The 16,424-nt window shown below is 37.5% G+C and overlaps 1 protein-coding gene across 6 annotated transcripts in view; it reads left to right on the plus strand.

The window, feature by feature from the left end:
- The window catches only part of LOC136825282 (sentrin-specific protease 6-like), an 80,557-nt gene that overhangs the window by 59,410 nt on the left and 4,723 nt on the right, over positions 1 to 16,424 (plus strand). For all 6 annotated transcript variants that reach the window (XM_067081361.1, XM_067081363.1, XM_067081364.1 and 3 more), the window contains 6 exons: positions 415 to 467; positions 7,347 to 7,463; positions 8,372 to 8,602; positions 12,530 to 12,668; positions 13,076 to 13,263; positions 15,088 to 15,307. In XM_067081361.1, the coding sequence (XP_066937462.1) occupies positions 415 to 467; positions 7,347 to 7,463; positions 8,372 to 8,602; positions 12,530 to 12,668; positions 13,076 to 13,263; positions 15,088 to 15,307 (948 nt within the window). The remainder of the gene's footprint in view (positions 1 to 414; positions 468 to 7,346; positions 7,464 to 8,371; positions 8,603 to 12,529; positions 12,669 to 13,075; positions 13,264 to 15,087; positions 15,308 to 16,424) is intronic.

Raw genomic sequence — 16,424 nt, forward strand, 5'->3', positions numbered from 1 at the left:
ATCAAATGTTCTGCCTTGAAGTCCTGCTGCTTGCTAATACCCATAACCTTGATTACATGAGAAGAGTGTCTTATATGCTTTGAACCAACAACCAATAGGGGAGCATGCTCAGTGTTGCTATTCAGCCAGTAGAATGTCTTATGTTGCATAGGAGATGAAGTGTCAAGGATAAAGAAGATTATTATTACGGCTAATGTATGAGAGGTTTGCTTTTTAAAACTAATAGCGACTGATTGCTTTAACATTTTATAACATTTATTAGTAACAAAAAATATCAAACTTTGCAGGGCTTATAAATAGCTTTTGAGGTAAATATTTTGAAAGTATAAATAAAGGGGAGAAATATTATGGTGAGGTTTAGTTATTACAATCCCATTTGAAACTGTTTACTTTATTGTAAGTTTTTTCTTCCAGGTTCAGACATATGTTAGAAAACCTGTTGGGTCATCTCCATCTGAAACCAAAACGTAAGTTGGGTTCTGCGAGATATGTTTATATGCACTTCTAATGAATGTGATCTCTCATTTTGAACATTTTAAGTACCTAGGTTGTAAAGTTATTCAGATATAATCATGAATCGGAGTTGTAAAATCATTATTATTACTAGTATTTGGTATTTTCCAATTATTTTCTGTGTATCATTAATAGTTATTTGTTTGGGTTACCATTTCATTTCATTACTAATCTCTCTGCCTGGTTTCTCTCAACTTTAAATCAAACTTATCTTTCGTCATCTTTTGGATTTCACTCATTTAAAAGCTCATCAGTCAGACATTCCTGATAGTCCAGATGTTTAACTCGTTGGTCATATTAGGCTATTGAAGATTATAATGCAGCTTTCTCTGTGGAGTACACGAGCAGTTCTTTTGCAATTCCTCAGACCCTTGGTAACTTCACATAGAAATATCTAGGCATTCAGTCCATGAAGCATGACACCTAAAATAGTGGATGGCCAATTCTCTTTCTTCCTGTTTTAGTGTTTTTACAGCTGTAAAAGATTCAGTCTTCCTCTTGTCACGTAGCTGTTACATCATTCTTTCTTACACCGAATCCCAATATCCTTTTAAGCCTTGAAATGGGACTGAATGGTCCTGCCAAGCTATTTTATATGTTAATACAGTCCAACCTCTTAAATCCAGGAGCCTTGGGACCAGGCCACTGCCAACCTATTTTATGTTCATACAGTCCAACCTCTTAAATCCAGGAGCCTTGCGACCAGGCCACTGCCGGGCCACAGAAAATCCTGGAATATAGAATACACCCCACAGAATGAAACCCCTATGTAAACATAGTGTTGCAAGCTAATTCTACATACAAATGGCCTATTTACTGACTTAGCCTACTACTAGGCAAAGTTCTGACACCACTTTTTATCATTTTATAATTATCTCAAGCGAGTGAGAGGCTTTTCTAGCAGAGCAGCAACAGACGTATGGCTATCTCAGATCTTCCTCGGCCTTATACCAGGGAAAATGGGCCTTCTATTTTGATTGGTGTAATCAAAGGGGTCTTTCTCCAGTCACAGCAAATAGCAGATTTCCTAGTTTTTCTCTGGAAGGAGAAAAGTCTCTATATGCCTGCCATCAAAGGCGCCAGGGCTTCTTTTGGGTTTGGTTCTGCACCTAAAATATGTGGACCTGTCTTCTTGGGAAGTCTTAGTGCTACTCAAAAGCTTTGAGCAGTCTTGTTCTCTTAGAGAACTTAAACCTCTTAGTTGGGATCTGACTCTGGTGCTAAGTAGTCTCATTCGAGCCCCATGTGAGCCGTTACGATGGTCATCTGACAGAGACTTGGCCCTAAAAATGGTCTTCTTACTGGCTTTAGCTTCATCGACGAAAGTGGGAGAACTCCATCGTCACTATTCTAATGTTAAACACACCAGGGGTTGCGGGTCTATAGCCTTCGCATTTGTCCCGGAATTCCTAGCTGAGACTCAAAATCCTTCGGTTCATGATGACAGGTTTGAATCCTTTTCTAGCCCTTCCGTGCGAGATTTTGTTGATAACGACCCAGACAAATTGCTTCTATGTCCTGTCAGGGCACTGCATGGTTACCTAAAAAGGACTCGCCACCTCAGCCGGGGGTGTCAAAGGCTTTTTGTAAGCACAGGCCATATCAAGAAGCGTCCAAGAATACCATCTCCTTTTGGCTCCATGAGGTTATTAGACGTGCTTGTATCTCCTCTACAACCTCAGATCTAACACAGTGTGTGCAAAAGCACATGATGTTAGGGGTTTAGGCCCTTCATTAGCTATAAAGAACAACTAATCTCTTAATAGGATATTGAAGGCTATGTGGCTTCGTCAGATCACCTTCACATCCTTCTATCTTCGGGACGTTGCCCACAGGTCCTTGGACACTTTTTCCTTGGGTCCAGTGGTGGCTGCTCAACAAGTGTAGCGCATCCAGTGCCCCTAGTAGGACAGTTTGTATCTTACCTAAGATGATGGTATGAAGGTGAGATTGAATGAGATGACTGGTCTTTTTCCCTTTACCCCACGGGCAGTAGGAAGATTGATCCATCATGAACTGGAACTGGTTAGATACAGGTGTGATTGAGTAGTCTTTGTTTGAGAAAGCTTATTCTTACATGGATATTTTCTTTGCAGAAGCTAGTCTTTCCTCTCTCTGGCAATGGGAGAGAGGAATGATAAACAAATTGGTGGCTAACGTAGGTTTGTTGTCTGGACAGATATAGCTCTTTAACTTCCACTTATACAATGTTCCTCCACATTGTGTATTAGCCCAGTAGTCTGGCCGTTTGGTAAACTTTTTTAACTGACAAGTCGGAGGCATATGTCTCCTTCCTCTGCTTTAGTATAACCAGGAAATGAGACCAGGTGTGCTGGACATCCAATCGGTTCAAGACTTTTCTTTCCTCTCACCAAAGGTGAGTCTGTCCTCACGTGAAGACCTAGGTTAGTTCCACATGTGAACAAATGACAAATTTTTATTAATTTGTATTTTTCATAGCTAACAAACCTACAGTCTTAATGTACATTGCCCACCTCTTGCCACCCCTCAGAGTGATTCCCTGGGCTGGAAGAAACTGATGTGTCACGACACTCTGGGTGAAGAAAGGTCGGCTTATGCCTTCTCTCTCATCTGATTGGCCAAACCCTGTTACCACCAATACCTTGTTCTACAATTTTATAAGTTTTTACTGGTTTCCAGCTGGCGCTGTTGGATTTTATCCTCACGTTAAGACCGTAGGTTTGTTAGCTATGAAAAATACAAATTAATTAAAATTTGTCATGCTTATACAGGCAGTCCCCGATTTTCGGCGGGGTTTCCGTTCTGAGGGCGTGGGCTTATTGGCACCAAAAAGCGCCAATTTTCGGTTACCAGCACCTATGTTAGATATGTATTAGCGCCAATACCCAGTTATCAGCGCCAGTAAGCAGAAATCGGCAATTTTCGGCGCTAGACAAGCCACTTTAACCGGAAACTGCCTTTATAACACATTTAGCCTGCATTTCCGAGCTAGCCTAACTGTAAGTCGACTACAGTACTTAACTTTTCTCAGAATCTGCAGAATATTATTGATGAATTTCATATCCTAAATTCACTCTCTTCATTAGCACTATTAGTTTCTTCATCATTCATTTTGATTGTAAAGGGTAATGAGTTGACAAAAAAAATGAATTTCGGCAATCACTCAATGCATTTGATGCTTCACCGCCATCTATTAAGGAAAATGAACACTAAACAAATGTATCAGAGAATGAGTCAGTTCGGGATTATGAACACCAAAGATAAACAAAGCTTGAAACGAGAAATAAAACAATCATTAGTGCTTCCAAACAAGGTTTTTATTCTTTAAAAGCAATGCAAAGACTAAATTAGCCTCAAACCAAAAAAAATTATATATATTTACTGTACTGTAGTAGGCCTGTATCGAACCTGTAGCTCAAACAGGAAATAATATTGTACGTCTTCTTCTTCTTTCAACCTTACTAATCGCACTATATAGCAGGGTCAGCCGCTTGAGTCAACTTTCTCCAACTGTTTCTGTTCCTTGCATTTCTTCCCCCAGTCCCACCTCACCCATATCCCTCCTCACCACATCTATCCATCTGATCTGCTGACGCCCCACACTCCTTCCTATCACTGGCATGTTCTTAGCTCTCTTGATTGGTTCCACCTCCTCTCCTCTTATTACATGGCTATGGTATCTCAGACGAGCTTCCCTAGCCTTCTCCTTTACATTACATATACCACAGATTCTTATATCTTGACACTCTCTCCTTTCCAGTAGTGATATTCCAGCAGTCCACCTCATCATTCTCATCTCAGTTCTCTCCAACAGTCCCTCCTCTTTCCTCTGGAAGTGCCCAAGTTTCAGCCCCATATAATAATACTGGCCTGATAACTGTCTTATAAATTTTCATTTTGAGCCTTAATGGTATTTTCTTGTTTAAAACACCTCCAGTTATTTCCCTCCATTTTCACCATGCGCCTTTCACTCTCTGTCTCACTGTTTTCTCAGTACCTCCCTCCTCTGGTATTATTGATCCCAAGTAGTTAAACTCGGCATTCTGTTTTAGCACTGTACCATCTTCCACTTCTTGTCCTTTACTACTAATCATTAGCTCTGTCTATCCATTGTTCACTTTCAGTCCTTTTATTTCTAGGGCTCCTTTCCATGCTAAAAACCTTTCTTGCAGGTCTTCGTCTGTGTCTGCTATAATGACTAATTCATCAGCAAACATCAGTTCCCAAAGTTCTTCATTGTTCCTTAATTCTGATGTCAAAGTGTCTATAATGACGAGGAACAAGAATGGACTCAAGCTGATCCTTGACGGAGGCCAATCTCCACAGTGAATGCCTCAGTCTCCCCGTACTTTGTCTGTACACTGGTTCTTGGCGCCCCAAACACCAATAAACTACTCTACTTGGTACCCTGTCATATGCCTTTTCAAGATCCACAAAACGCATAAACTTGCCTGTTTCCTTCTAAATATTTCTATTGGGCTTGTCTTACTATAAAAATAGGATCCACTATGCTGTTTCCTTTCATAAACCCAAACTGCTGCTCATGTACATCTCTCAACTCTGTCAACTTCCCTTCTACTATTCTTTCTAGTATCTTGAATACATGCTCCAAAAGCTTTATTCCTCTGAAGCTCCCACAGTTTAACACTTCTCCTTTTTGTTTATACATTTTAATCGTCCAACTATCGTTCCAGTCCCTTGGCTTTTCTTCTACATCCCAGATCTTTTCCAATAGTGTGTGCAACCCACTCTTTGTCTAGATTTCCCAATGCTTTAATCATTTCTATTGTTAACTCTGACTTTCCTGCAGCTTTATTTACTTTTCCTTTCTTTATAGCATTCTCGACTTCACTCTCTCTGAACAGTTCTTCACACTCATTCTCAGTGTTTAATACGTGTGAAAAATATTCTTACCATCCTCAATTAAGATATTTCCATTTTCATCTTTAATAATTCTTACCTTCTGCCTGTCTTTTCTTCTTGCTTTTGCAATTCTGTAGATTATCTTCTCTCCCTCTGGTGTTCCTATCTTCTCATACCACTCTCTCATGGCTACTCCTCTCTTGTTTGGTAGTTGTTATCTTCTTCCCACCCTCATCTGGCCTTACTCTTTTCCTTCACAGGTAATTCAACTTCTTGATTCCATCACCGTGTTTCTCTCGTGTTGCTGCTTACCACTTGTCCTCCCACACACCTCTGCTGCTGCTAGAACCACAACCCCTTTCATATCATCCCATATCTCTTCAGGTGATTCTGACATTCCATTTACATATCTCTCTTCTCTGGCTCTTTCCACTTTACTTCTGAACTCTCTTGCCTTCTCCCCCTCCAGCTTCCAAGTTTTGATCCTCCTGTTCCTGGCTGGGGTTTTTCTTTTCCTTGTTGCTTTCAACCTAAAATCTGCCACTACCAATTTATGTTGAGCTACAACAGATTCATTTGGAATAACCTTACAATCCATAATGATTTTCTTGTCTTTCTTCGTAACCAAAATATAATAAATTTGTGTCTCATTTTGTCCACTTTTTTTGTTACCAGATGACTTTTTTTCCCCTCTCTCTCAAACTGTATTCAAGACTACCATATTTATAGCTTCTGCTAATTCCAACAATGTCACCTTCCTGGTTTCTTCTTCCGAAACTTCTTCCTCCACGTATTCCTTTAAAGCCATCAGAACTCTCACCTACATGGGCATTCATGCCCCCAGATAACACTAATAGTTCACTTTTTGGAGCTCTTTCTATATATTCTAATTTCCCTCTGAATTCCTCCTCCTCCTCCTCTTCACTACACCCTTGTTGAGGGGCACATGCCGAGATATGACATACTCTCATATCTTTCACAAACTTTAAGCCCATGAGCCTGTCACTGATACGCTGGACCTCTGTGAGTCTCCTGCAGAGCTGGATGGAGAATAATTCCTACTCCATTTCTCCTTGTATCTTCCCCTGAGTAGTAAACTTTATATCCTTCTCCAAGCTTTCTTGCACCTTTTCCCTTCCATTTGGAAATATTATACGTACTGTACAATAATTAATGCTTCCAAACGAAGATTGGTAAATTATAAAAATGTAAATGAGACAGCTGTATGAAGATATTGTTTACTAATATAATTTTTTTGGCTAAATAGAAAATAGTGCTGTACAGGTGAGATAACCTGAGAAATATACATAAACAGTGAGAAATTTACTTCCTTTTGCTTATGTTTTCACGTTTATCATCGAGAGGCTGGTAGCCTACCAAACATTGCGGGTCCGTGGGCCGCCATGAGTACTAGTACAGTACCAGTCCCTTGGGGATGGAAGTAAAAATAGACAAAAGACTGTAAATTTCTCAGTTTATCTCGCGTGTGCTGCATTGTACTATACAAGCTTTTCTATATTCAGTCAAAAATTTTTATTAATAAACGCTCTGCTGTTGTTGTCCACTATGGAAAGTTGTAAACAGTATGTGGCGCCGCCCTTGTGGCTGCTCAACAAACTAATGGCAGCTGATTCAAGATCGAGCCAAACCACAGGAGTTCCCTGACCACAGAATGCCGATTTTAGGAGGTTAGACTGTATTAAAAGTGATGATAATATTGACACCCACTATTCTGTACAAACCTTTAGGTTTGAAAGACCTTGAGAAAGAAAAAGTGAAAAAGCAAGGGGAGGCCAGTAAATTATCAGATATAAAACTAAAAAGGTTTTGGAAAAAATTTAATCTAGATAGATTATAGCACAGGAAAATGTTTTATTGTAGTTATGGTAATTGGGGTTTCTGCTATTGGTCATTTGAGCTGAAAATGTCAGAATTTGATTACTTTACCATATAGAAGAAAGTTCTTGACTTAATTTCTTTTCTTTCAGGATAATAATCTACCCACCTCCACCACAGAAAGGTGGAATCTCAATAACAACAGATGACTATGCTTGTCTTGAAGAGGAGCAGTTTCTCAATGATGTTATCATTGATTTCTATTTGAAGTAAGTTGTTCTGGGGCACATTCTTTTAGATTTTGATAAATTTTTAAAATGTTTAATTTACTGTTAGGAAGTTTTCTAAAGAAAAAAGAAATTATAGATTAATCAAACTAAAGTGTATTTGTACAGGAAGTATAATTAACATAAAAATAAAATTTCCGAAGCAGTATGAAAAATTATTTTCTCCAAGAAACCATAGAGACAATATGTTGTTATTATATGATGCCAAGAGAGGAAACATTGCCTTAAAATCCCAGAGCTTTAGCATTCAGCATACACACAATCATTTGGTGATGGTTTAGTCAAACTTTGAAAGGCACAGTAAACATGTAGATCCCATTCTATATAAGATCAAGTTTTTAGGGAACAATATCATAGTGCTTTAATGTATGTCATTTAGATGCAGTGAAGTGCTTTAAAGAAAATTTTACTTCTCATGGGGGATTCTTGATTTTAGGTGGTGTGTAAACCAGTAGTAAAATACAAGTTAGAGTGTATTAAACTCAGTAACAGGGTTGATATTGTTTGTAATTGTTGAATTCAGTTATAGTTATGCTCACAGTCATAAGGATAAGCAAGATAGTTATGTCAAGAAAAAATCTATGAAGTTAGTTTTACATAAGTAGTCCCTACCAGAATGAACAAGATAGGTTTATCAAGCAAAGGATATTGGATGAAACTTAGTTTTGCTTGAATAATTCAAACTGCAACTAATTTGGAATTTTGTCCAATATTCATAAGATGTAATTTTATAACAATTATAATTAAAGTAGATTTAATTGTATAATTTTATGTGGTTTAATTGTGTATGGCAGTGTCTGATTTTCAACAATATTTCAGAAATTTATGAAATGAGACATGTTTGCGAGCTGCAGCAATTTTATCTCACTAACATTTTTAAATACTTCCAGGTGGTTGCTACAAAGTAAACTGTCTGAAATACACAGAACACGAACACACGTTTTTTCAACCTTTTTCTACAAACGCCTTACTTCCAAGCCAAAGAAAGGTCGCAGACCACATGCAATTGAGGATGATCCCAAATTGTCTGCAGCAGAGAAAAGACACGCCCGAGTGAAATCTTGGACAAAGAACGTCGATATATTTGAGAAAGATTTTATTGTAATCCCCATCAATGAACAGTAAGTACAGTATTTTCTTTTAAAATGTTCAAATTAGATGTGCAATCTCTCTCTCTCTCTCTCTCTCTCTCTCTCTCTCTCTCTCTCTCTCTCTCTCTCTCTCTCTCTCTGTGTGTGTGTGTGTGTGTTTATGTGAACTTACGTTGTCTATAGAATAGAAGTGATTCGAGCTAAGAGATTTCCAGAAAACTTGAATTACAAGTTAAGGACATTGTGTCTGTATCACTGTGCAGCTGGATTTTATAAATTTTTTCCTCTTTATTTTGTGATTCTTATTAGTGAGATGTTGACATACAGACATAATTTCATGAAAGGACGTGATTATAGCTTTTTTTCTGGCGCAAGGAGATAAAGAGACGCCTTGTTTCCTTCCCATTACTTTCAGGTCTAATAACTTTTCATTGATTAAATACCTTGACAAGCATTGCTAGGTCTCCAACTGCCTCAGTCTTGGTGGTTTCCTGCTTAAATCAAACAATATGTCCCATCTAAATCCTCCTTAGTGTTTTCTTGTATTTACCCTCACCACTTGAAGTTGACTGATAGACTACTCATGTTTAATAACACCGTGTAACACAATTTTTGTTCCTTAGTTCTAAAGGTAATTTCCTTGTTTGTTATATCAAATTATTATAAAAAACACCATTATTTAATCAGAAGTTTGGTTTTGTGGTCAAGACTTTGAAATTTCTAAATTTTCATATTTCTCAAGAAAATACCCTTTTTAAAATGAACCAGTTTATAAAATTCAATCAGTAAAGTAAGTATATTTATTCCATGACACAAGCTTATCAAAAGCAAACAAATAAAAGCATATTACACTTTTGAAACAATTATACACATCAGAAATGACTGGATTTCCTTTATTTGCGGTTGTAGTTCAGGCCGCATTCTCACACTAGGTTCCAGATATAGTCACCCATCATTTTTTCATTGTTGTGGCCCTGGTACCTCCTCTCCATCTTTTATATCTTGGTGGAATCGCTTGCCTTGTTCTTCTGAGTAGGAGCCCATATTATCCTTGAATCTGTCCAGGTGAGCGTTCAGCATATGGAGTTTCAGCGACATCCTGCATCCCATGGCTCCAAAAGCCTTGATCAGATCCTGCACAAGGTGCTGGTAGTTTTCTGCTCTAGTTGCCCAGGAAGCCCTTAACAACTGCTTTGAAGCAGTTCCAAGCTGTTCTCTCAGTACTACTGAGTTTATTGGAGAACTCTGAGGTCCAACAAATATTCCACCTTTGATTTTGGCCTCAGATAACTTGGGGAAAAACTTAAGAAGGTACTTGAAAGCAGATGATTCCTGGTTTAGGGCCCTCACGAACTGCTTCATCAACCCCAGCTTAATGTGCAGTGGCGGCATGAGCACAACTCTAGGATCAACCAGTGGCTCCCACATGACGTTCCGGGTCCCAAGTACAAATTCTGTTCGCTGCTCCCAGTTCTTTCTTTTGTAGTGGTCAGAGGTAGCTCTGCTGTCCCAAAGGCAGAGGAAGCATTGAAATTTGATAAATCCTCCTTGGAGTCCAAGCAGGAAAGCCACCATCTTGAAATCACCAATGATTTCCCAATTGTAGTTGCTGTATTGCAGAGCTTCCAAGAGAACTTTCACACTGTAGTAATCTTCTTTCATGTAGACTGAATGAGCTAGAGAGAGCGTCGGTAACTTGTTATAATTGTGGAGGAGGAAAGCTTTCAAACTTGTGGTGGAGCTGCCTATGAATAGTCTCCACTCGTTGGGCACAAACAGCACTCCAATAGTGTCAAATAGTCCAGGTACGTCATGGCAGAAACAGAGGCCATCCCTAAGAGTGTAAAAGCCTGAGAAAGGTTCGTATCGAACTCTCTGACCTGTAATATGCACATCTTCCTTGACCAAGTTCCACTGCTTCATAATGGAGAGGAATAACTCTGCATTGGACTTTGTCAGACCCATACCCCTGATTAAGTCATTGAGACTGACAATTGTTGGTGCGATTCACCCCACTCTGGGCTCTAGAATATTTGCGATATTTCGCACGCACTTGCATCTTTCATGTAAGAATGTTCTGGAACGATGTCGTTATTTCTTTATTACTGATATTGTGACAAATTATAAATATATGATTAAAACATAATATACACAGTAAGTTTTGGAAAAAAATAAAGGCATTTTTTAATAAATTTTAATGAATAGCCTAGTATTTTTTTACAAACCCAAACTTTATATTGTGTAATAGCACTTTTTTCTTTATGTAGGACCTAAGCAACACAAAAAAAATTATTACAAGCCAGGAACAGAGAAATATTTTTTTTGTTACACGTCGTAATCGTTATTCCAACTCTGGGAGTAGTTCACCACAACATAATTATATGGGTCTGTAATCTTTCATTTTATTTGTGTGTTACACATAAAGCAGTACATTTTACTCATCATCTACTATCCTGTCAGTTGTATCATGTTTGTTCTTCTGGAAATATGAACCATCGCCTTTTACTTGAACAAACTTCCCTTCCTCGCACAGGGTCTGTTCTTCTGGAAATATGAACCATCACCTTTTACTTGAACAAACTTCCCTTCCTCGCACAGGGTCTTGTTTAAAATCAGAACCTTATGATGACCCCAAAAACTTGAGAAGTGCGATTCATTGCTTTTGTTAAAGAGTTGTAATTAATAATAACAAATTTCCTATTAAAACTCTCCCACCTGATACCCGTTGATAGTTTTTCCTGCTTGTCAAATTTTTGGACAAGGGAGGGGGTACATATTATTTATTCCTGTCCTTTGTTTATGTTACTTTTGCCACTTTTTATATTTTCTTGAACTCATGGCTAATGTTTTTGGCTGTCTCAGTAACCTTGCTTACAAATATGGTCATTGTCCCGCTCTGAATACTACTGCATTATAGCGTTAAGGCTGAAAAATTACACTGTTGTATGTAACATACAATTCTCATCTTGTTAACCCCATTATCTTCCATGTCCAAGGGCCACTGAATCCAGATCACCATTTATAAATGAAATATCTTTGTTTCATACCCCATAACATTTTGGTAATGAATAACAGCCGTCCTTGCCTTTAATTTTGTTATAGTTTGACAGCTATTGGCAAAACAGTGTAAGAAATAAAATCTTTTCATTTATCTACCAAACAGTATAATTCAGAGACTGTATTCTGTAAATTCTTTATCATTTTCCAACTCAACATTTGATTTTACCCATTTCTGATGGGTTTTCATTTATCTTATTTTAGCAGGGAACTTGTCTTCACATTGTTATTAGATTAATTAATTTGAGGATAATTGGCAACTGCTGGATGTTGTTGTAGATATATGCTGCAATAAGCTCAGTAGGATTTGCTTATGGGACTACATATGGTTATCGTAATCCTTAATTTTTTTCCCTCGTCTGGCTCAGAAATTATTTATGAACATATTTTGGGCATTTGAAAGAAGGATGTTTAAGTTATGTTGCTTATCTGTGTTTTACTTTTAATACACTGTCAGACTTTCACCATTACCTTTGTGTTGTTGCACTCCAAGAATATGCTACTCACTCTGTAATTGAAAATCTGCTCATTCCATGCTACCCTCAGTATAATTTAGATAATCATTCAAGGTAGTTTAAAGTGTGTGACCTTTGTAATAATAACAAATACTACTAGCACTGTTAATGAATTAATATATTTATTTGAGAGGAGAAAATTAGTGCCATTATTGTAGAATTGGCTGCTTCCAGCCTGAACCTATGTGATCCAAAGACACCCATGTACACCACATATAGTTGTTTAGATTTTTTTGTGAAGATTAGTGTCAGGTCAGCAGTTTTAGATGCTGTTTATGTATTCAGTTAGTAATGTTATTGATTGCAGCAAAACAGTAGCAACAGGGAGGTTTACAAATTTGTGTTTAAGATCAATGTAATTTTAATTCATGTATCCTTATTTCAGTGCTCATTGGTTCCTGGCCATCATTTGCTATCCTGGTTTAAGTGGGCCCATTCGAATTTCTGATGGGCAACCTATTTCTCGCACTGCAGTAGAGAAGCCGAGGAAGCGAAGGTCAACTCGCCCAAGAAATAGAATAGAAGTAAGTTGCACAATTAAACCATTTTTGTATTTCATTGCTCTTTGTTGTAGATGAAAGTAAAGACCTTTTTTCTACATATCAGTTAAGTTACAAGGATTTCTTAACCCTTGTTAGCCTCTGTCACATTCAGTTCTCATTATTTTTAGCCTTACCTTAACCTCTCCAATTCTCATAATTATTAGTCTTTGTCCTATGCAGTTTTCATCATTTTTAACCATACTTCTTGTCCTGTTTAATTCCCATCTAAGAACAAATCATGTGGACAAGACCTATGTGCAACCTTATGATTCTTAGTGGTCAGCCCTGTGAGAGCTAAATAAATTAGCACAGTGGTATGGTTAACCCACTGAATAATGACTCTAGTCCTGTTAAACCACTCCATGATTGTAAAAGTACTAATCTTACAGCAGATTCCCATCATTGATGATGGTGAATGGAGCGATCGAGATGAAGCTGAAGGTGAGGAAGATGAACTTGAGGAAGATGATGAGGAAGAAGACCCTCCTCCAAATAAGAAATCAAAAGTAGAAGGAGAGCCTCCTGAAGAGAGTGATCAGACAATTACTGAGAGTAATACGCCACAGTCTATAAGACAGTAAGTGCATTTTTCTTTTTTGTGCAGTTTTAGGTTGGTAGGTATTATGCATCAAGTCCATCTGCATTAGTATTGATTTCTGCGGTATGATTCTCTCATAACGCTGACCCTAAACTTGAATCATTCCTTAGCATTCCACACTGAGATTTTTGCAGCTTGGTTCTCATATAACACTGACCCTAAACTTAAATCATTTCCTTAGTATTCCATACTGAATGCCTGCAAGGCAGGTAGAAATGAAAAAGTGCTATCTATACAGTGTGACCCTCTGTTTCAAACATGATCAACCCCAGCCAACAATTGTACAGGATTCTATTAATAAGAGCAGTAGAGTGCAGTCAGAAGGGTCATATTTCCTGTGGACCTCTTTGTTTCAGAGATTTCTTCACTTTTGTTACTGAAATTGTCAGCTTCTCTGTTTTATATTTTAATGATCCTGGAAGTGAATGAAATTTCTGGGTATAATATAATAATTCACAGAGCCAACTGAATATTGAATTGTTCATATAAACCTTTAAGTAGCCGTTCCCCATGCAAGCTCCCACCTGCACCAGTTTGAAGGATAGAAAGAGCCTGTATGTCTTAGATGGTGGTACATCAGTCCTCTATGTCTTCAGTGCCAACAGTTATGCCACTATGCTACCCATGCTTATTGCTTTTTTTTTTCTGTAATTTGGATGTGCTAATGTGCAGTTCATTTATTTTCATTCACAAATTTTTTCATTTATTTTGGGTCTTCTGAAGTGTTGTGCTTATTGTAATTTTATCTCTTAGTTAAGTACCTTTTGCATTTTATTAAGGTTATATTTCAAGTGTTTGCTTGTTTTGATACCAAGGTTCCTATTCTTGCTCTGCGGTTTTTTTTTTTTTTGGTAATTTCACAAATCATAGTATTCCTTAATAATTTTAATGTGTAATGTTTGCATGGATTTTCAGTTGTTCCTTCATTGAGTATAGGAGTTTTGTAGAGAACATTTTTATACTTTCCTTGGTCCTTCCTAGTTTGTTAATTGACTCATTTTTAGCTGCTTGTTTACTAGTCTTACAGTAATGGTCGTCATCTATTTCTATCTCAGCTGTTCATTGCTGTGCATTATTTTGCCTGTACTTGGTAATGGGAAATTTTGTACTTTATTATTATGAGTAGTATGCTTCCCCTAATTGTGCTAGTTTTACAGGCAATCTTATCTGCTCAGATTAATTCCCAGCTGGGGTTTGTTGTTTTAAGTGAGTTTTTTCCAGTTGCTCATTTTGCAATGTGTTTAGGCAGATGTTTTACTGACAGATGTCCTCCTGACTCCAGCCCTCCTTACTATATCAGGGTTTTGGAAAGATAAAATTTATAATCATGGGTGGTACGTTTTCTTGCTTAGTCTCCGTCTGGTTGCTGTTTTTGATTAGCCTTTTTTAAGTATTTCTAATACTCATTGAATGAGTATTTAATGGGCAGATACCCTTCCTGACCTCAATCTTTCCTGGACTTGGCGAAAGGCAGCCTCACATAGATGGAAACTTGATTAGGGATTAAACTGAGAAGAAATAGAGTGCATGAAGTAGATAGATAAATTAGGAAGACAAATAGAAGCTGAAGATGGCACTGCATCCAGAATAAAAGAAAACCCAATTGCATTTTTACATGTTTAAAGGTGCACTGTATATGGCTTTAAGAAAGTATTCTTGGGGTTATTTATCTACATACGAAAGTATTTGTAGAGTTATTTTCTTTACATATTTTCTTTTTTAACAAGTTCCTTTAAATTCTGTGAGGTATTTATCATTCCGCATTATTAAATGTATTTTAATTCTCTAAATATTTCTTTTCAGGCCATGCATCTTGATTTTTGATTCCTTATCGGGAGCCAACAGAGTTCGTATTGTTGCCACGCTCCGTGATTATCTTACTGTAGAGCACAAAGTGCGGAAGAACTCGGAAAAGTTGTTTAACCGTGATACCATGAAAGGTGCTTGTCCACGTGTCCCTCAACAGATGAATTACTCAGACTGTGGCATTTATACGCTTCAGTTTGCTGAAAGTTTTTTTGAAGTAAGTCATCACTTTGTTAGTGCATGTAAATATTTGTCTTTATCTTAACAAGGGGATCTGCACTTTAGACTGGTGGTGTCTAGAAGTTTTATGACAGCTATTGGAAATGGGAAACCAAACTTGGATCTGAATTTTTTTAGAAATTAAAACCCGAGGGTTCCTCTTGTTTTGCTAATGCTTATGTTTCCACCATGTGGAGATGTCCACGCCTTACAGTTTTGTCACATTGCTGTGTTTTCTAATGGGATACTTTATTCATCAGTATTCTAGTAGTTTGTTTCATCCGGGCTGGTGCTACAATTTTTTTTCCATTTGCCTGATGTCTCAATACCAGCTTGACAGCCTAGTACTTATTTTATTTTCTCCAAGGCCTGCACTTCCAGTGGTGTCCACCCACCCTTTTTCTGTACTGCTTTGTTGCTTCCTCTATAAGTGTGATAACAGCAAAGTGCTTAATACTGATCTTTGATGGATGTAACCTCCTCGTCAAGGTTTTCTGAAGTAGCCGCCGCAGTCTTCAATCTATGTTCTTTTGTTATGGATATAGTAATTTCATTTGCTCTGAGTTTTTGTGATAAATTCAGTGTATCTAATTGCCTTCTCATGATCTGCAAATGTAATTTTTTGTTTAGAAAATTAAGTTGCATCATACTGGTCTGTATTTGATTTTTGTGGCTCAAAGCCAAATTTATAGTGATTAGTTTTAAAGTTTTTCATAACTTCTTTTGTTATTAACTTTTTCCTCAGTTTCATACTCTTCCCCCAGCAGATTTACATATACTGTTACATTGCATCATATTAGGAATAAGAAATAGCAGATGTCACAAATGACTGTAGAGGTTGAACAATGCCATTGAATTGTTACGGATTTATTTATGACCAGTATTTTATGATGCGATTACTACTCTAGATATAAAGTTGGAATAATACATGAAACTTAAACATACAGTTGGGCACTTAAAATTGTATCTTTTGTTTGTGGTTATAGAAGCAAAGACATAATTATGTGTAACGATAGCTAGGAGACTTACTTGTGCTTCACCATAGCCAAGTGACATACATTATATCGGATATAAGTGAATATATACAATATATACAGTGGTGGTGTGATAGTGGT

Source organism: Macrobrachium rosenbergii, chromosome 37 (assembly GCF_040412425.1).
Source record: "Macrobrachium rosenbergii isolate ZJJX-2024 chromosome 37, ASM4041242v1, whole genome shotgun sequence".
NCBI classification, from domain to species: domain Eukaryota; kingdom Metazoa; phylum Arthropoda; class Malacostraca; order Decapoda; family Palaemonidae; genus Macrobrachium; species Macrobrachium rosenbergii.